The sequence below is a fragment of the Myotis davidii genome, unplaced genomic scaffold (genome assembly GCF_000327345.1).
Source record: "Myotis davidii unplaced genomic scaffold, ASM32734v1 scaffold269, whole genome shotgun sequence".
NCBI classification, from domain to species: Eukaryota; Metazoa; Chordata; class Mammalia; order Chiroptera; family Vespertilionidae; genus Myotis; species Myotis davidii.
Window position 1 is genome coordinate 1,562,779 of NW_006383008.1, and position 20,989 is coordinate 1,583,767.

Consider the following 20,989-nt stretch of genomic DNA (forward strand, 5'->3'; position numbering starts at 1 on the left):
AAGGACTTCCACTCACTAAGGCTGATGTGGCTACAGCCATGAGTAGAAGCCTATACTGCCAACAGCAGAGATCAACACTGAGTCCTCAGTGGCACCAGATCCCAGGGCAAGATCCCAGCTGCCCTCTGATGGCAGACCGAATGCATTTCCATCAGGGGAGAGGTGAAACATCTTCTCTCTGAACAGACACGTTAGAGGTTTGGTATCCCTGCCCACAATGACTTGGCCAAACTCACCATGAGTGGAATCATAAAATATCTTTTTTCACCAACAGGTAGATTGCTTCTGACCAACAAATGAATCTTACAGAAATTAATGTGTGGCAATCGGCTCCTGTCTGTGAAGTTCCCTGGTATTACCATGTTCTCCATTACCCTGAGCTGGAGTCCTGTTATAATGGTAGAATGGCCTTTTCACTACTCAGTATGGCACTGGGAATGTGGGAATATCCTCCAGGGCTGGGGTAGTGGCTTCTGGATGTGTACATGCTCTGAATCAGGGACCAGTATGAGGTTGAAGGTTCAGCTCAGATACAGACCCCAGGAAATCTTTTCTGAGTTGGACCTCCCCAAATGTACACATACTCAGACTAAGTTGGGTTCCCCCATATCACAGTATATCCCTTTGTCATAATCATTGTATACTTTATTAAAATTATCTGCCTACATATTTTTCTCCCTCTACCCTAAAATTTAAATCTATCTACATATTTTTCTCCCTCTTCCTGAGGCCCTAAAATTTAAAATGTTCAAGGGCAGAAAATGTCTTATCCATCTTTGTATTCCAAAAAGGTAGCACAGTGCCTATCATATATACAAGTCAATAAATATTTGTTAAAATGATCATTAAAAAATGAATTTGATGGGTAAAGCTAATGGAAGACTGACTTATTAACACGGGGTGGGGCAAAAGTAGGTTTACAATTGTGAATATACAAAACAGAGTTTATGCTTGTATTACGTATTTATTAATTACTAGAGGCCCGGTGCATGAATTTGTGTGTGTGTGTGTGTGGGGCGGGGGTCCCTAAGCCCGGCCTGCACCATCTCCAATCCAGAATCCCTCGGGGGATGTCCAACTGCCTCTTACAAGGGACTGCTGGCTTCTAACTGCTCACCTGCCTGCGCGCCCAATCGCCCCTAACCCCTCTGCCTGCCTGCCTGATCACCCCTAACCACCTCTGCCTGCCTGCCCAATCGCCCCTAAGCACTCTGCCTGCCGGCCTTCTGTCCTGCTCCCCCTGCCCCCTGGCCAGCCTGATCGCTCCCAACTGTCCTCCCCTGCCAGCCTGATGGCCCCCAACTACCCTCCCCAGCCCCACTCATTGCCCCCACCTGCCCTTTCCAGCCTGCCTCATGACCCCCAACTGCCCTTTGCCCCTAACGCCTCCCCTACCGGCCTGATTGTCCCTAACTGCTCCGCTGCTGGCCTGATTGCCCCTAACTGCCTCTGCCTCACCCCGCACCCAGGACCCAGGATTCCCTCCTCTAGCTGGTCACAAGCACCCGGGATCTGGGCTTCCCTCCCGCTGCGGGGCCACAGGCACCCAGGACCTGGGTCAGCTTCACCAGGGCTGGCTGCAGCTGCAGGGGACCGTGTGTGGGCGGCTTCGCCTGGGCCGCAGCCACAGGCACTGGCACCCAGGACCACAGGGTGTGCAGCTTGTCCCTCTCCCAGGCTGCAGGTGCAGGCATAGCCGCTGGTGCCTGGGACCGTGGGGTGAGCGGCTTGTCCCTCTCCCGAGCGGAGCCTGGCTGGTCCCATTACTCTCTCATGAGCTCATTTGTGCCTGGCTGGTCCCCATTCCTCTCTCGCAAGCTCATTTTTGTCTGGCTGGTTCCCATTCCCCTCTTGCAAGCTCATTTGTGCCTGGCTGGTCCCCATTTCTCTCTCCCCAGTGTTGACTATCTGAGCCATTAGGCGTGATGGAGTGAGGGTGTGACAACCATTTGCATATTAGCTCTTTATTATAAAGGATTGTATTATTTTCCATATGAACAACTGTAAACTACTTTTGCTCCACCCTGTGAATTGTCCTCTCATGTTGTAAAATTTCGATGTTTTACTGAATGGACATACCATTCTCTTGATACATACTGCTATGGACTGTACTGTGTCCCCCCAAATTCATAATGTTAAAGTCCTAACCCATTACGTAATAGTATTTGGAAATGTAACCTTTGGCAGATAATTAGGCTTAGATGCGGTCATGAGGGTAGGGCCCTCTGGATGAGATTAGTGGTCTTATAAGTTACACCAAAAAGCTTGCTGTCTCTCTACCATGTAAGAACATAGCAAGAATCAAGCCAAGAAGAGAGCTCTCACCAGAACCCAGCTATGCTAGCACCGTAATTTTGGACATTCCACCTCCAGAACTGTCTAGGTGTTTAATGAACAAATTTCTGTTGTTTAAATCACCCTGTCTGTGGTATTTGGCTGTGGCAGCCTGAGCTGACCAACACATACTGAGTTCAAACATGCGAAGGAAGGAAGAGATAAGGAGGTGTAAGGCATGATCCTGCCTTCAAGAACCCAGCAATATAACTGGGATCTGTAAGACATTTTCCAACCATGTTAAACCCATGAGGAAATTGATGCAAAAGCAGCACTCAGATACTTGAAGCTTCTTTGAAGCTATTTCAAGGATTCAGTGCTTCTCAAAGTTCAAAGAGGGGAAAATATATTCTTAGTAAAAGATCAGTAAAATTGCCATTTATGCAAGAGAAGAACAATATGCCCCAAATTCTTCCTACGCACATGAGAGAATAACATTCTTAAAATCTTTATATCAGCCCTGGCAGAATAGCTCAGTTAGTTAGAGCATCGTCCCCTATGTCAAGGTTGCGGGTTCAATCCCTGGTCAGGACACATATAAAAATCAATCAATGAGTGCATAAAGAGGTGGAACACAAATTGGTGTCCTCTCTCTCTCTCTCAATAAATTAAACACACACACACACACACACACACACACACACACACAAACCTTGTACACTGAAGAGAGAAAATGAATTCTCACAGTTGCCTATTTAGTGTAAGACTAAATGAAGACAAGGGATGACTAATACGATCAGTCACAGAGGAGAGAGATTCAGGCAGGGAGTTGTCCTCCCTCCTGCTCCTTTCGCGTTCTTGGCTTCTGGATGATGAACAGTAAGAATTTTGGCTTTGCTTTACTTGATGTCCACACGTGCACACTGTAAACAGAACAACACCTTCAATCTGGGGGAATGATCTTTAATGCTCATAAAAGCAGAGAACAACACAAGTGGGGGGAAATGAAACAAACCTCTGTTTTCCTTTCGGTGATAAATGCTCCACCTGGAGCACTGGATCCCTTTCCTGTCATATCCCAGCATCACCTCTCTTTCAGGTCACGTCTTTCCCATAAAAGTGCTAAACTAATGCCGCTTAATGACAAATTAATGTCCATGAATAAAAAATACACCTCTAATAGCATGGAGTAATTTGCCATTACAATATCATCATTGGACATGCCCCTGGTTTAATACGATGTATTTAATTCATAACCTAATGAGTGATATATAAAGAGAGGGAGATGAACCCTGCAATTACATTTATGTGAGTCTGTCACCTTATTTGTAAAACCTTAGAGTCATTTACATTCAAATTAGAACAAATGAGTGATTTCACAAAGTGCAGTGATAAATGACCACAGCAGCCCGAGACAAAACTGTATTTCCTGTGGACACATTAACAGTTTCCTATTATTTGTTAAAAATTACAATGCATATTGCCCAGTGTGATGTGAATAATGACTTTTTTACTGATTAGGTCAGAAGACTAATATGTAGCAAAATAAATAATTTTTCTTTTCATTTTTTCTGATTTTTGCTTTAAATTAACTACTGAAATCTGGTGGATTCACACTGCCACCTGCTGCCTAGGAATAGATATTAAAAGTATATTCCCATCAAAAGGAGTTTCTTCATCACTTTGGCAATCTTATTTGGAAAGTCTACTTGATGGGTCCTTCCTTATCAATATATTTAAATTGCCTATCATAATAAAGGCTGATACTTGGTGAACACAAAGAACACTTGATAATCAAACAATACAATATGCTATTTGCTATTTGAGGGAGGTGATACAAAATGTACAAATTTTCTTTATAAAGCTAACTACAAAAAAAGACATTTTCAGCAAATCACGTTTCTCCTAATGCATCACTTTCAGGGCTACAACACCAAGTCCAGTGGTCAGTACCCCTGATCTTAGCAGTGTGTGTCACCGATGGGAGGGTGTGTGTGTGTGTGTGTGTGTGTGTGTGTGTGTGTGTGTTTTCCCTACTCCTGCCCCTTGATACCATCTAAAGGAGATGACTGAAGGCTCTGGCTGTCACCGAGGATCTTCCCTACCTTGTCATTTCCCCTATTGGCAGGTATCAACGTGAATGGAAGGCCTTAGGGTCCAGGACACAGCAGGCTAGGGAAGATACTAGGGCAAGTGAGAAACAGGCTAGACTCGGAGATGAGGCTAAAGACTTCTGTAGATGAAATGATGAGTTTGAATGGTGGTCAGGGGAGCAAGTGGAGGTTTTCAGGCTGGATCAACATCCTAGTTCTGAATTTCAGTTTCTTCATCTGCAAAATGAAAACAACACTGACCCACCTTAAGGGATTACTTTGCAGAGGAAAAATGGGAATCCTTGCGCAAAACACAGTATAAACAGCGCTCCCAAAATGTTGGTTCCTTTCCCTGGGAAAAATAACGATGGCTCTGGGGAATGTGGTTTGACATGGACAGAGGCTAGAAATAAGCAGATCCCTAGAGGAGGTCATGAACTCATCATAACCTATAACCAGCAATGGTGAAAGTCCAAAGACATTAGTAATGGAGAAAAGGATCAGGTCTGAGAGATATTTGGGAGGCAGAATCAACCCATCTTGGTAGCTGATTGGATATGGTGGTGAGGAACCTAACACTATGTCCAAATTTCTAGACAACCAATGGATCCATGGGACCATCAATAGAGAAAAGGGCTGGTTTTCTCATGTTAATTTTGAGTCCTGTGTGATATTTAGGTGGAGATGTTCAATTTAAAAAAAAGGCTAGGAAAAATCAGAGTTTGGGAAACAATCTGGATTCAAAAGGTTTTTAATATTTATCGGAGGGATTCAGTAAACCAGTAGACACACTGAAACCACTTCATGTGCAGAGATTCCTTTATGAGATTTAAAACAGCGAGTGGCATGTATGAACACATGTACTCGGAAAAGCAAGGCATTCCATGCATTTTATTGGACCCATTTTAAAGACAATGATTGCTGTTTAATGAGTTGGTGCATCTTTTGATGGACTTTTAAAAAAGATCACAGTGGACAAGGAAGAGGAGTAGAAGTAGGAAAAGGGAAGGGAGTATTCACATTTTATTTGGGACTGGATCACAGATAGCAGATAAAAGCCTGACAGGTCATGCTTATTAGTATACTAACAGGAGAGTCTCCATAGGACAGTCCTATGAAATTTCACTGCAAAGAGGGTGAGAAAGGATACAAACTTGAGGAGTTGTTTGCAAATACCTTACCTTGGGATGATGGGCTATTGTAGCCCCTGTCCACCCCAACCTCACCCCCCATCAGTTAGCATCATTTTCATTGTTCATCTGCCTGTTTATTCTACAAACATGCACTGAGAACCTGTGTGTTCTCAGTGACCGGCCCTGAGAGAGAGCCTGGGGACTAAAAACTAATCAGGTGAAGGCCTCATAAGCCTGGGAGGCGAATTCAATGCCTGTCCTCACTGACATAGAGAGCTATTCGGGGTCCCTGCCCTCAGCAGTCTCCCAGAGGAGACACAAGACCAAGGAGCCCACACAGTGCCCACGAGGTGCCCTTCCCTTTGCTGGGTGGTGGGGGAGAGCAGCATTCATGCATGTGCAGAAGGGCTTCAGGCCAAGGCAATAGCTGGTGGTTAGGAGGCTCAGGGAGGCTTGGGGTGGGCGTGATTCATTGAGTATCAACCAAGGGGCTCTCCTTGGACATGCTTTTTTAAAAAAAATATATTTTATTGATTTTTTACAGAGAGGAAGGGAGAGAGATAGAGAGTTAGAAACATCGATGAGAGAGAAACATCGATCAGCTGCCTCCCGCACATCTCCTACAAGGGATGTGCCCGCAACCCAGGTACATGCCCTTGACCGGAATCGAACCTGGACCCTTTCAGTCCACAGGCCGACGCTCTATCCACTGAGCCAAACTGGTTTCGGCTGGGCATGCTTTTTAATGAGCCCTGGAGGACAACAGGGAGTACAGGAGAGGGGTCTACCCTTCACACCTCTTGAAGAAAACCAAAGAAATGATGGTAATTTGAAAACAATAAGAAAACACCAGACATTTTAGTGAGGAGAATGGCTCCACAGACTCCTAGTTGAACAAAGTACTAAACAAGGACAGAGATTACCCTTAATTGATGGAGCATAATTTCTAAGTATGTTTTAAGCACTGAAGATTTTTCACTTTAATAAAACATTTTTATACTCAATAAAATGGTTCTATATGAAATCAAAACTCAGTTGAGCAATAATACAAAACTGTAAATAAGTATTGTTATAAGACTGTGTCAAAATATAAAAGCAGACTGACCCAGTCTGGTCATTTTATAATCCCCAAGGAGAGGGAGGGCATATATTTTAAAAGACTAGCATAATGAAGGTTTCTACACACACATGGTTTCAGTTCTCTTATAGTCAATGTTTCCTTCCACACACTGGACATCTTGCAATGGTCACAGATAAAACGGAAAAGTAAAGTTACACAAGAGAATGAGATGAAAGCATATTGGTGAAAAGAAAGTGAAAATTTCAACCACTGTTCAAGCAAGCTAATAATAAATGATGTGTCCACAAAATATATCTGTATGCAAGCTACACGTTTTCCTCAGCAAGATAATAAACTGCAGGAATTAAATTCCAAAGCCCACAGTCATTTGATATTTCAACAAATTCAACTGATGGGGTAGGGGAAAATATTCATGATCTTCTAATGTTTGTCTGGAATTCTCATTTATAGAAAACTAATATATAGGTGCACACACAACTGTATAGACACACTATTTTAACGTGCATCATGATAAGCAGCAATAACCAAACTTTTGTCAACATATATCATTGATTATACCTGTCATTAAAAAAGTGAATCAGGTGATGCTGTTGAAAGTTTGAGTTACAATATTTGATGTAGAAATAGCATATAAAAGTAACGTCAATTTCACAAGTCTAACCCACACTTTTGAAGTCAAGTAACCTTTCTACATTATTCCCATTTGCTACTTGCAGAAAGGGATTAAAAATCGCTCTCCCATATCACCCAACAATATTGAGGGGAAAAGAAAAAAAATAAGATAAAAAATAGTTAAACATTTACTATTAGATTAAATGAGTTGAGATGATAAAACTTTCATATACTGTATTTGAATTGTTCCTTAGTTGATCATGGTTGACATCCCTCACACCATCACCAAAGGAAGAACTGGTTCCTACCTCCCAAGGTTGCTGGGAACATGAAATAAGATGATGTAGCAGAAAGAGATTTGGAAACTGCCTAGTGAGTAACAGAAGTCAATAATCAAGGCCATATTTAGAATTAGAGAAGAAAATTAGGAGGGAAATAAAATAACTGAGCAGGAAACAAATAAAATTTTTCTATTTACTAATCTCATGTCATATTCACAAGGATAGCAGAATTAAATTGTGTGGATTTATCATTTTTTAAATTTTATTTTCACTGTCTTTATAATGCTGTAATAAATGTCAGCAAAATTCATACAAGTTGGGGAAATGGAAGAATCCCAATACAGGGAATTATTACTGAACTCTCTATAAAATATCTTACACTATCTGCCCAAGAAGTCCCCTATCTTCCTCCTGAGCCAAAGGGTTTTCATCCAAGAAGAAATAATGGTCTTTGGAATCAGAAAGGCCTACCACTCATCGGCCATGTCACCTTGGACAAGCTGGGTGCCTTTTGAATCTCTGATTTTTCGCCTATAAAAATGTGCAAAGAGCCTGGCTAGCATGGCTCAGTGTTTGAGCACTGACCTATGAACCAGGAGATCGCAGTTGATTCCTGGTCAGTGCACACGTGTGGGTTTTGTGCTCAGTCCCCAGTAGGGAGCATGCAGGAGGCAGCCAATCTATTCTTTTGTATCACTGATGTTTCTCTCTCTTTCTCCCTCTCCCTTTCTCTCTGAAATCAATAGAGGTATTTAAAAAAAAAAAAGAAAGAAAACAAAATGTCTAAAGACGCTGAGGACTGAAGGTGAAACACTGGTGTGAACTCACAGTAGGCTTTTTTCTCCCTGCCCCTCACAGAGCTTTCCTGACCACCCCAGCAAATCAAGGGAAGAATGCACAGATCACTCATTTTTCCAGCATTTATTGCTTAGGAAGTTCATGTGCTAATTAAATATACACTGATGACTTTGTGATATATTAGTTTCTGTTACTAAATTCTTAAAGGACTATCCAACTTATTGTGCATTTGTGGTTATTCCATGTGGAAACCAGACAGCACTGCTTCAAATCATGATCTGTTCCCGCATCATCTCTCCGGCCCTGGCAGTGAACCTGTGCATGGTTGGTGAGTTGCTTTACTGCCCAAGGGTGGTGGGGTTCTGGGGTGGGCAGGGAGAGTGGAGGCCATGAGCTAGGACATGAGAGCTGCAGCTGGCTCCTAGGAGCTCTCAGCTTGTGTCCTGGAGAAATTCTAGTAGCAGAGACCACATCCCTCCCCCATTCCATTTTACCTGTCAGTTGGTGGGGTACCGCCTATAATGACAGAGGGAAGGAATGTGAAGGGCATGTTGGCAGGATGCTAGGTCACACACCTGGATGAGATAGTGGGAACATAAACTGAGGAGCTCCAACAGCTGCAGGTGGCTGCCAGCGGCTAACACATCTTGGATCACACCCGGCTCCAGCAAAACCTGTTATTTAATAAAAAGAAAAGTACCAGTTACTTAAAAATTAATACTAGCTTAACATGGAAAATAGATTGCTATATTTAAATTGCCACCTCACATGCTCTATCTGAATTATGGAAGTCAGTTCTTTCCCACATTCTGGTTAACAAGCTGTGGCCCTCACTCTAACAGAGACTTCTCCTTTCCTATACTCATTTCATGTGTGTCAGGCTCTGCACCTAACAACTGTTTTTGTAGGAGTATATAACCATTTGCAAAGAATAATATAATAGTCTTAAAATTCACTTGTGATGTATGTAATCTCATAATATTTAAAAACAAACAAATTTTAGTTTTTCAAAGTATGTTTCAGAATTTCCTAACAGTATGATTAATAGATATTTTAGGGATAAGGGCTTATATTTCTACTTGCAATATGAGACCAGAGGTGAAATTATTTCCTTTTACTTCTAAGTTCAGCAACAGTAAATTTCAACCATAAACTTTCATTTTTCTCAATCTCTGATTCTCTAATATTTTCTATTTCAAATGAAAGATGAAGAAATAGCATCTTTATAACAAAGACATCACAGAGAAGTAAAACTTCTTAAATATACTGGTGATATCAACTCGTCATTTTTTTCTGGTTAATTCCAACTTTGTGCCTACTGCTGCCATTCCTGAGCTACTGAACAGGGCTAGAGAAAAGCACACAACCACGCTGGCTAGATTCGCTTTACATGGATGACTGCCAGACCCAAGAAGGCCTTAGTGCTGCTCCCAACATCTTAACTCATTTCCCATTTCCCAAGCCCAGTGGTTCCCAAAGTGGAGGCCCTGGACCGGCAGCATCAGTATCACCTGGGAGCTTATAAAAATTGTAAATTTTTGGGCGCCTCCCCAGACCTAATGGCATCAGAAACTTTCAGGGGGAGGCCCAGAAACTGGTGCTTTAACAAGGCTCCTGGTGGTTCTGATGTCCAGGGCAGCATGAGAAACACTGATGTGGTCCATTCAGTCCCATTCTGCTTCTTCTCACATGTACCTCTCTCCATCCTCTTCTTACTCAAACCTCATGATCTTCCAAAGGCTCTCACCATCAAACCTTCCAGCCACCTACCCATATCTGTATCAGCATACAAATATGCCATTCGCAACAAATTTCCTCAGGAAAGTTGTCTAATACTACTATTTGCTCTACGACATTCTCTCTTGAACCCACCCCTGTTGAGTTTTATTCACATTGTTCCTCTAAAGGTGCTCTTGATTAAGGTCACCAGTGACCTCCAAATCCAATAGTCATTTCTCAGTAATTAATCTTATTCAAGCCAACAGCAGTTAGCAAAGTTGATTGCTCTCCTTCTGGAATGATTCCTTCCCTTGCTTCTGGCACAGTGCTCTGTTTGTTGGTTTCTTGTACTTCACTAACCACCCCTCTCCATCTCCTTCCCAATCTGTAAGCTTTGGAGATGCCCACAACTCCATTCCCAGATCTCTCCTTTCCACTCTCCATTTACTCTGCGGATGATACATGCAGCCCCATGGCTTTAAAACTATTTATGCTCATTACACTCAAGTTTGTTTTTTCAGCCCCGACCTCACCCTTGGACTCCAGACTATTATGCTTATGATGTATCACCACATGAATGTCTAACAGGCAGCTTAAACTAAACGTGCCCCATTCTGAACTCTGATCCTCTCCACCAACCATCAAACCCGCTCCTATCTCAATCCTACCATGGCAGCAAACAGCTGCTCTCAGTGATTTAGGCTAAAACCCCAAAGTCATTCTGGACTCTTCTTGTTTTCCTCTTATCTCACATCTGATCCATCAGCCACTCCTGTTGACTCTACCTTCAAAATAGTTCCACAACCCAATCACCACTCAGTACTACTTCCATCGATATCACTCTGGTCCAGCGGTTGCCAACTGGTGGTCCGCGGACCACTGGTGGTCTGTGAGGTCTGAAAGGTTGGCAACTGCTGCCTACTCCAATCCACTGCCTTCCTAGATGAAATATAATAACCTCCTAACGACTGAACTGTTTTCTCCTTTGCCCCCTCATGCTGTTTTTACTAATATCAGTCAAGTTGATTCTTTAAAAACATAAATAAAATTATGTCACTCCTTTATTCAAAACTCACCAATGACTTTTTACATCATTGGAAAAAATCCAAATTCTTCACTGTAACATAAAAAGTTCTTTGAATACAGTGAGGACCCTAGTGTTTACAACTAGCTGCTTTCTTTGCCAATCACTCTTCCTCAATATATCAGCGTGGCTCACTCGCTCATGTCCTTCACGCCTCTGCTCAAATATCATCTTCCCTGAGAGGCCCTATCTGAGCATGCTAGGTGAAACAGAACCCCACTCTCCAGCCCTCATTCCCTATCTCCTTATTCTGCTTTATCTTTTTCACAGCATTTACCACCTTGCCATTTAGTCCATATTTGTCTATTTGATTCTTTTTTTGTTTCTCCACTCAAAGGATAGAAGATCCAGAAGAACAGAGGCCTGATCTATTTTGTATCCCCAGTGCTTAGAACAATGCCCAACACATAGCTCTCACTTCATATCAGTGAATTTATTTTATAACAAATTACTGATAAATTAACTTCTAAGTATATTTTAAAATTCAGAATTAATTTTTAATCTAATTTTAATTAGTCTATTCTGTTAATTAATTTAACCTAACAGAAAAGAGGGAAAAGGACTATAATCTTATTCCGAAAAGTCTTTATAGCTCCTTTTCCTTCTAGTCAGAAGGAGAAGCCTGCATTTCCCCAACTCCTCCAGGAGAGAGGCTTTGACTGACAGTCAGGAAATTATTGCAGCTCCCATCACAGGCGCAAGAATGTAGTATATTCTTGCAGAAGAGGCATGGCCTGAGGCACAGAATGGGGAATAGATGGATTAGAAAGGTTAGGCTTAGCCTTTAAATCCTGTCAGTTGCGCTTATTACACACGACTGGCATTCATGATAACCTCCCAGGCTCGGTAATGCCAAACACAAAGGTAGATATCACAGAGAGACAAGAGGAATATTCCACAGCACGTGCAACACGTCCAGCGGGCCCCCTTGGAGAAACCCTCCCATGAAAAACCCTGCCAGGATGGTGTTTGTCTTTGTTTTACCGTTCTGTAGTTGTTGTTTTTCTCTCTCTCATTATAATGTAAGTTTTCCTAAAAGACACTGTATCACAGAAAATCCCTAGGTGCTTTTAAAGGACCCACTTTGAAAAAAAACAAAAAACCTACCAGGAAAGCTGGGTCTCACTGATGGAAACAGAACCAGCGTTTGCAAGCGCCAGTTGCACTGGAGTCTTTTCAATTCAACTTTGTTGATCTTTGGTGACTGGTTGTTCTGATGTATTTTTCCAGAGAATCTGTGTTTGGGCAGGAACACAAAGGTTCGATATCCTCACAATTCACAGTATTGTGAATTTGTCTGTCACCTGCCTAGGACAATCGGCTGAGGAAGAGCCTCCTGCAGAAGGAAGGGGTCTCAAACATGCCCATGTATGGAGGACAACTGAGGAAGCTAAGTTCCAGTCCTGCAAAGACTATGTGGGTCACATTGAGGTCTTTCAGAAACAAATGTCCATCAGCATCTAGTCTGGCACTCAATGCAGGACAGATGGGAGGACAGGTCACTTGAGGACCACCTACAGGGAGGGAGGTTGTCCCGGAGAGTTCAGAGCAGAGTGGAGGAGCAGTGGAGGAGCGGAAGCTAATGTTTAGTATCTTGACACATCCTGTCACTCATCAAATTGGAGGAGCTTAGCTCAGAGGGAGGCATCAACAATGGACAAAACATGTCTGAATAACATAAGATGCTATTCAAGAAACAGAAGATGCTAAAAGCCATGTGGTCCAGGATGCAGTGAGGAAGGTGAAAAACATTACAGACACCTAACTGGGCTGGGCACTGCCTCTGCTCAATGATGCCCACCTGCTCTAGTGGAGACGGGGCTGGGGTTTCTCCAGGTTAAACAAAGAGGTAGTGATGCAATCTCAGGTGGCTCATGAGTGCCTCTTGTTCCCAGGGCCATCTGCATGGAATATTATCCCAGCACCCACTCCTACCTGACCTCCAGGTGGCAGAATGCAGAGGGGCTGGACTTGAAAGAGAGGAACTGGACAGTGCAAGCTGGGGAGCTGACCATCTCATGGTGGAATCTCCCCTGCAGCTTATGGCAAGCTAGGTCATGTGACCCGAGGAAAGGTCCATAGCTAAGCCCTACCTCAAATGCTGAAACTCCACTCCTTTTGATGAACTTGGGATAAGACCTGGCCAGTGGATGTGGTCAGGGTGACACTGGCTGGTGTGACAAAGCAATAGAGGTAGAAGTGACAATTGCAGTAGAAGGTGGTGGTCTCTAAAGTTACCAGTGAGAGTTATTACATCAGAATTCAGTCATGAAGTGGTCCCATTGCCCTGCTGGAAGGAGGCACTCTTGAATACTTAGTGCGAATGTGTCCTAAGCAGCAGGGTTGGTTAGTGAGAAGTTGAAACTGTGCAAACTCTAACGAAGACCCTTCAAACTGGCATGAGTCTAGGGACCCTGGTTTCAGTTCCTCAGGCAGGACATGGGACTCAAAACAATGGAAGAGGAGGGGTCTCGGTTGACATTTTGCACAAGGCATGATGGGATAGGCCACCTCCACCAATGCCCAGACCTCACCTGGCTGGCTCCGGGAGGGAAGCGCTAGGACTAATGTGGTACACAGACCCCATGGAGTCCCTGCCATTCCTTCTGCAGCTCCTCCTTGTCAGGGCCAGCCTGACAGGTTGAACCCGGCTGAGGTAGGGAGGTGGGAATTGAGAAAAGAAAGACAGGAGCGCGGGATCGGGAGGACTACAGCTCAATCGAGGAACTGCAGCAAGTTTATTAACCATACAGTCTTTTATACACAAGACACTGAATAGGAGGTCTGTCAAGAGGAATGTATTCTTTGTTCCTCTCAATCTCTAAGGGAGAGACAGAGCAGAAGGACAAATTCTCGGTACAGCAAATCTCAGTAAATAGTTACAGTCTTCTTGATAAGCCATGAAAGGCTGTTCTCATTCTGAAAGGTTGCTCTCATTCTACTGATAACCGCCATCCAAACAAGTCTGGGAAAACTGTGTGGGTAAGGGTCCCAGCCTTGCTAGCCCCTTCAGGTGCAAGGACCTTGCCAGCTTACATCTGGCCCCCAACAATCACAGTTAATGGTTTGTCATAATTGGCATTACAGACTCAGTTTTCTCACAGGATTAATAAAATAGACATGTTCTGGAGGAAGATATGGCATCTTAGCCAATACTGCCTCCTATAGGGGATCGAGCCCGCAGCCTGGGCATGTGCCCTTGTCCGGAATCGATCCCGGAACCCTTCAGTCCATAGGCTAATGCTCTATCCACTAAGCCAAACCGGCTAAGGCCCTTCAGGAAACTTTTAAATTGATTACTTCTGGGTTTGTGGATAGAGTAGCCTGAAGGAATTGAACATGTTAAAGCTAGACAGCTAAGGTCCTTACCAAACACACAACTGCACACAGGAACACAAGCACTTCTGTAAGTATTCTTCAACTGCAAATTAAAGGTGGCATAATATTATTTATGAGAATAAGTGAGCACATTTCCCCTCTTTTTAATATTTTGTTTATTTGGGATTTTTTTCTGTATAGTAAAGCAAAATGTCAAATTATCACAATTTTGAATTTATAAACCATCAAGTAAATTAAATACAACTGAATAAATACATTTTAAATGATCATATATTCAAGACACATAAAACCCTTTGCATAAAGCTCTTCAAGAGAATTCTGTAAACAGAACATGAACCATAAGATCTAGCTACGAGAAACTGCTATGAATGTAATTTTTGTTTCTAAGCTATTACACTAAGGATATTTTTATCCACAAGGTGGCGCCTATGTTTAAAGCAAAAGAATTTTATCAATCATTCATGTACAGCACCTCTGACACCTTAAGTTTATTTTTAGGAAAGAAAATTAATCAAGTAAGGATAATAAAACATGGGAAATCTACTTTTAAAATGTTTCTATCATTTGAGAAATGTTCAGAAATATTTCTGTTGAAATGCTTGATTTAAGCAATACTGATTAGAATTCAGTAGTTTTCCATAAATCAGGTCCCAATATTTGAATGTAGTTCAAACTTTCTGTCCTTGTATTTACTAGTAGAAACTCTCATGATGTGACCCCAACCCACTTTTTACAACTTAATTACAATTCTCCATCCTTAGGTCCCTCTGCTAAAGCCAAGAGTCCACTGTCCACACGCAGGCAATACCTTTTTCTCCACCTTGATAATCTTCATCCTAACGTCTTCAATATCCGTATGTCAAAACCCTACCCCGTCTTCAAGATTCAACTCTAAGTCCACCTCCCATACAAAGCTTTTCAAGGTCTTCCCTCCCTGCAACCTCCAGCTGGGATTAACCTCCTGGGACTACAAACTACCACAGACATTGAACTAAGCCCATGGGCTCTAGGTCACTCTGCCTGACTTTAAATCCTGGCTCCTATCCTTACTGGCATAATGAGATTGGGAAAATGATTCAAATTCCATGTGCCCAGTACAATGAAAACAATACCTATCTCAAAAGATAGTTTTAAGAACTGAGAAAATGCTTTGTATTCACTACAGCTGTGTATGGCTTTGTGTCAACAAAACGGCTTAAACAAATACGAGTTTTATTTTTTCCACAATACTTGATTAGGCAGCCCGGCGTGCAAACAAACCAAGCGCCTTGTGGTTTCCTATGTGGTTAGCCTATGGTTTCATGGCAACAAAATAGCTGCCATATCTCTAGACACTGCATCTCCATTCGGATCAGAAAGAAGAGAAGGCAATAAAACAAAGACCTCGCGCCAGCCAGGTCTGTCATTACTTATCAGAAAACAACAGGTTTCCTACAACCACTGCCACATAGACTCCCACTTACATTTCATTTGCCAGGTCTAGGCCATGTGACCACCAGAGCTGTGAAAGAACGCGGGAAGTGGACTTTTTATGGCTAGAAGCACTACTGTCTTCAATCTAATTGGAGCTCTGTACAAAGAAAAAGGAGGAAATGGATGTTGTGTAGGCAGTCAGAGTGTAAACTACAGCTCATAACACTGTTTCTACGAGGGTAAATCTGCAATAAATGCTAACTATTGTGTTTCTTCTTCATGCAGCTACGTGTTTTTGCCCTGAATGAATTACGTGTGTGTATCTTATCTCATGTTTTACCGATGAGCGCTGAATGGCAGGGTCTATCCTATTTTATGTTCATGGCTATTGTACATTCTAGAAGAGAACCTACTAGAATTATTTAGTAAGAATCACAGGTTTGAAAACTATAGTCCCTGAAAGAAATGTTAAAAGATGTCAAAAGTGCTTTTCCAGCAGTGACGACCTCCCCACGATCCTTGCCTCTCGCGAAGGATCTCCATCCCTCTCCAGAAGAGAAGAGGAAACACAAGAAGAAGCGCCTGGTGCAGAGCCCCAACTCCTACTTCATGGATGTGAAGTGCCCAGGACGCTATAAAATCACACCGTCTTTAGCCAGGCGCAAACGGTAGTGCTGTGTGTTGATTGCTCCACTATTCTTTTCGGCCACCAGGAGGAAAGCAAGGCTTACAGAAGGATGATCCTTCAGAAGGAAGCAGCACTAAAAGCACCTCAAATCAAGATGAGTGGGGAACATCCCAATAAACACATTTTGGATACAAAAAAAAGATGTCAAAAGCCTTCATAGGGGAGCCTGGTCACATGCTAATCCTCATCAAGGACTATCTAATTGAAGGTGCTAAATGAAGGGACACTTAGACATTTCAACTAATAGTTGTAATAATGTATCCACATAAAGGTGACCGTTGTGTTGTGTTGTATACAGAGGTCCTCAAACTTTTTAAACAGGGGGCCAGTTCACTGTCCCTTAGACATTCCATATATGTGCACTGCGGGCCCGGGAGGAGTTGGCTGCTAAGCAGGACAGGCAGCGACAGCAAAAACAACCATCGGGCGGGCCACATGTGGCCTGTGGGCCGTATTTTGAGGACCCCTGATATAATACATTTGTGATTTGATGATTGAGCCCTTAATTAACAAATTTTTCTAGGGGGCTTCCTTCCAAACACAGTAAGAACACTTATACAAATTTTGACTCTAAAAGATTCAAAATCAAATGTTTAAAAGTACTACTTTGAGCCACTTCCTTCTCCCTTTTCTTCCCCTACAGGCACATATCCCTTAACCTCTAAGGGACCCCATGAGACTTGTAACCGGGTCCCCTTTCCTCTGACTTCCCAGTGGGACGAAGCAGCCCAGCCTAGGCTCTCCTGTTACTTCTACGCCCTTCCTTGTTGCCCTATTCTAAGTGAGTTTTTTGCTGCAGCCAATACATTCTTATTTGCTTTTCTTAAAAAAAAAAAAAAAAAGGACTAACTTATGTTCAATTCATTAGAATATGAAAAAAAGAGAAAACCAGATTTGATTTTCAGAATATTTTAAAGACTGTTAAAAACCACAAAGATAAAATAATAATTAAAATATCCTAGTAAAAAAAAAGAATGGTGTAGTCTGACCAACGTAGCTTCGTGGTTGATCATCAACCCATGAACCAGGAGATTGGGGTTTGATTCCTAGTCAGGGCATATGCCCTGGTTTCAGGCTCAATTCCCAATAGGGGGTGTGCAGGAGGCAGCCGAACAATGATTTTCATCATTGATGTTTCTATCTCCCTCTCCCTCTCCCTTTCTCTTCCTCTCTCTTAAGAAAAAAGTCATCAATAAAAACATAGGTTTTTTTTTTTAAAAAAGAAAGGTGTAGCTATCACTTTGAGATTCTATTATCTTCCTTCACATGTTTACACAAGATCATTTGGTTTATGTGAAATTCCTACGGTCACAGGCAAGTTGCAGAAGCATAGCCTAGCCTTCTCTAAGATGCCGAGAAGAAACCTCGGAATAGATGAGGACTCTAACATCACACTACCAGGAAAACTGGTAATTTTTGCTATCTTGCAATAATTCTGTTTATTACCATTAATGTGGCTTAAAGAATTTTCCGGTCCATAGACATTACGGCTGAAACCAGTTCTTCCTCTCCTATTTTAGGACAAGGGGAAGGATGAGGATTAAACACTCTATCTAGGTGCCTGAGAAGAGAGGGAAGAAAGAAGTCGAATGGAATCCTTAGCTGTGGTGTGATCAATGCTGAGATAGTGGTCGCCGCAGGGTGCTGTCACAGCACTTGCCTGGGGATGCCTCACTTCACTGAAATTGCAAATAATTCTTCATATGAAAAAGCTGCGTTCCTTCACATTGTCTGAGCATGCCCTACTCTTTTTTTAGCTCCTTCTCCATTAATGTGACTTTGGCATTTCAAAGCTCTGAGATTAATCGTTCTGTCAGCCAGTCATGTCCAACACAGTGCTCTTCATTATGTTTAAATTAACAAAATATATTATTTAGCAAAATGTAAAGATAAATTATATACACTTACATCACCTTTAAAAATGGCCTCATTATTTGAGAAAGCAGAACAAAGTTTTGATAGTTTCTAACATTAAGAGAAAGAAGTGGTCCCAGCAATTAAATACAATGAAACATGATGGTCATTACCAGTTATAAAAAAGCCACATTAATTATTAAGACTTACTTTTATAACTAGTGCTCTTTCAAGTGTGATGAACACAGGAGGTTTCATCCCATAGAGCAGTGGTTCTCAACCTTCTGGCCCTTCTGTTCCTCATGTTGTGACCCAACCATAAAATTATTTTCGTTGCTACTTCATAACTGTAATGTTGCTACTGTTATGAATCGTAATGTAAATATCTGATATGCAGGATGGTCTTAGGTGACCCCTGTGAAAGGGTCGCTCGACCGCCAAAGGGGTCACGACCCACAGGTTGAGAACCGCTGCCATAGAGCTTTACTGATGAAGCTGGGCTTCTCCACACAGAGCTAGTTTCTTATAATGCTAGCATGAGCAGAGAAGAAAGAAACATGACTTAAAATACTGACAGCCAAACATGGAAGGTCTCTGAAAAAATGAATAGGGCTGAAGCCACTGTTCATGTGTAGCTGGCCACTGCTGTGCTACTAATGAGTGCCGGAGCAGAGGCAGAAGCGAAGAGCCAAAAGGAATGATTGCGCTGTGGTGCAGTCCATGCTGAGAGAGCGGTGGGCACTGAGTGTTCAGGAGCACCTGGCTGGGGACGCCTCATTTCATGGAAGGAAGCTGTGAAGTAATTCTTCCTATGAAAATTATACCATTAATATCCAGTAGTACTCTACAAAGGACTAAGGCTCTATTACTCATTCTCTTATTTGAACTAGCGTAACTTTTGGAGCATTGAATATCCTCGGGTACTTCATTATGCTCCATACACAGTAATAATTCAGGCCCCTGGTCATCCATTTCTAACAAGTGCAACAGTGTGTTGGAATCACTCTGAGAAAACATTCCCTGAGCATTTTTTTCATCAATCATCCTTAACTTCTAGTAAGTCCAAGTAGGTGCTCACTAAGTACTTGATGACTTAATGGATCTCAATTTGAGAATAAACTACAAATGGATGGTTTCTGTGAAGTACACAAAGAAAATAAATATTCACAAGTTAATTTAGGACATTCAATGGATATCTTCTTAAAATATAAATCTTTTTAAAAATTATGTTTGGCCAGTTATGTTTTTATCTTGAAATTAACCACAATTTTGCCATCAATTGGTTTTCTTTTAAAAAAATCTTCTATTTAGAATTGTAAAATTGCCATATACTACTACTTCAGACAGATACTGAATACTTCCAGCAGAGGGCTCAAGAATTCTATTTTAAGGAAAGAAGTTTTAAAAACTTATTATCCAGCAGCAGCTATTATAAAACTCTTTCAGGCCAAAACCGGTTTGGCTCGGTGGATAGAGTGTCGGCCTGCAGACTGAGGGGTCCCAGGTTCGATTCCGGTCAAGGGCATGTACCTCGGTTGCGTGCACGCCCCCAGTGGTGAGTGTGCAGGAGGCGGCTGGTCGATGTTTCTCTCTCATCGATGTTTCTGACTATCTCTCTCCTTTCCTCTCTGTAAAAACTCAATAAAATATATTTAAATTTTTTTTTTAAAAAAAACCTCTTTCAGAAGGCAATTCACACACACATTACTCTTAATCAAGTAATTCCAGGTCCATAAATTTATTTAAAACAATCCACATAAAAGGAAAAAATGAATTATAATAACATGCCATTAGTTACATATTATGCATTTATGGATAAATGGATGTTTACCTAATTCCAGAAAAGAAATTAAAGTAAATTATAATAAAAAAATCTATATATAATTACTTAGGAATATGGGAAAATACCAGGTAAAAAATGGACAGATAATATACAATGTGTAAGTGAGAATTTTGGTGAATACTGTTTTTCACTTTTATTCTTGTTTATGTTTGTGTGAACATCTGGGTGATTTTTTTCATTTTCAAAGATGAAAAATGTAATTTATTTTTATAGCATTTGTATGTCCCATATTTTTAGTGATAAAAATAAGGATGGAAAAAAATTTAGGAAGGAGATGAAATGGCTTATTTATGGAACAACTTAGGAATTTGGAGACATTTCATGTTTGCAGGCAGAATGAATGGGGTGTAGCATTTTGTTCATGCCTACGAATAACATTTAAATACCCCCGGGACTCCAAAAACTTCCAGACAGAGGTCCCAAATCTCTTTATTTACTTTGTTGATTTACTCATACTCTATCTCATTTTGAGAAGAATCTGTAGTATCAATGCAAGCATTTAAAAATTAGGAACATAAGTATTTCGAGTTAAGTAAAAAATACTATGAGATTAGAAGAGGATATTTACATATATATACACATATGTATATATACACACACACACATATGTATACATATGCATATGAATATGTACTCATAACTATTAAAAGCAAACCACAAATGTGGCCGTAAGCTCCCTAGCATAGAAACTAAAAAGAGAATCATGAAATTTAATACAAGATATAAAAATATCAAAATGCTAAAATAATCCTAGCTAGCTTCTCCAGGCCCTGAGCT

At 41.6% G+C, this 20,989-nt stretch overlaps 1 protein-coding gene across 2 annotated transcripts in view; it reads right to left on the reverse strand.

Annotated features, from left to right (window-relative positions):
* KLHL32 (kelch like family member 32) overlaps positions 1-20,989 on the reverse strand; it is a 197,167-nt gene that overhangs the window by 91,035 nt on the left and 85,143 nt on the right. For both annotated transcript variants that reach the window (XM_015557694.1, XM_006778235.2), the window contains exon 5: positions 8,848-8,946. In XM_015557694.1, the coding sequence (XP_015413180.1) occupies positions 8,848-8,946 (99 nt within the window). The remainder of the gene's footprint in view (positions 1-8,847; positions 8,947-20,989) is intronic.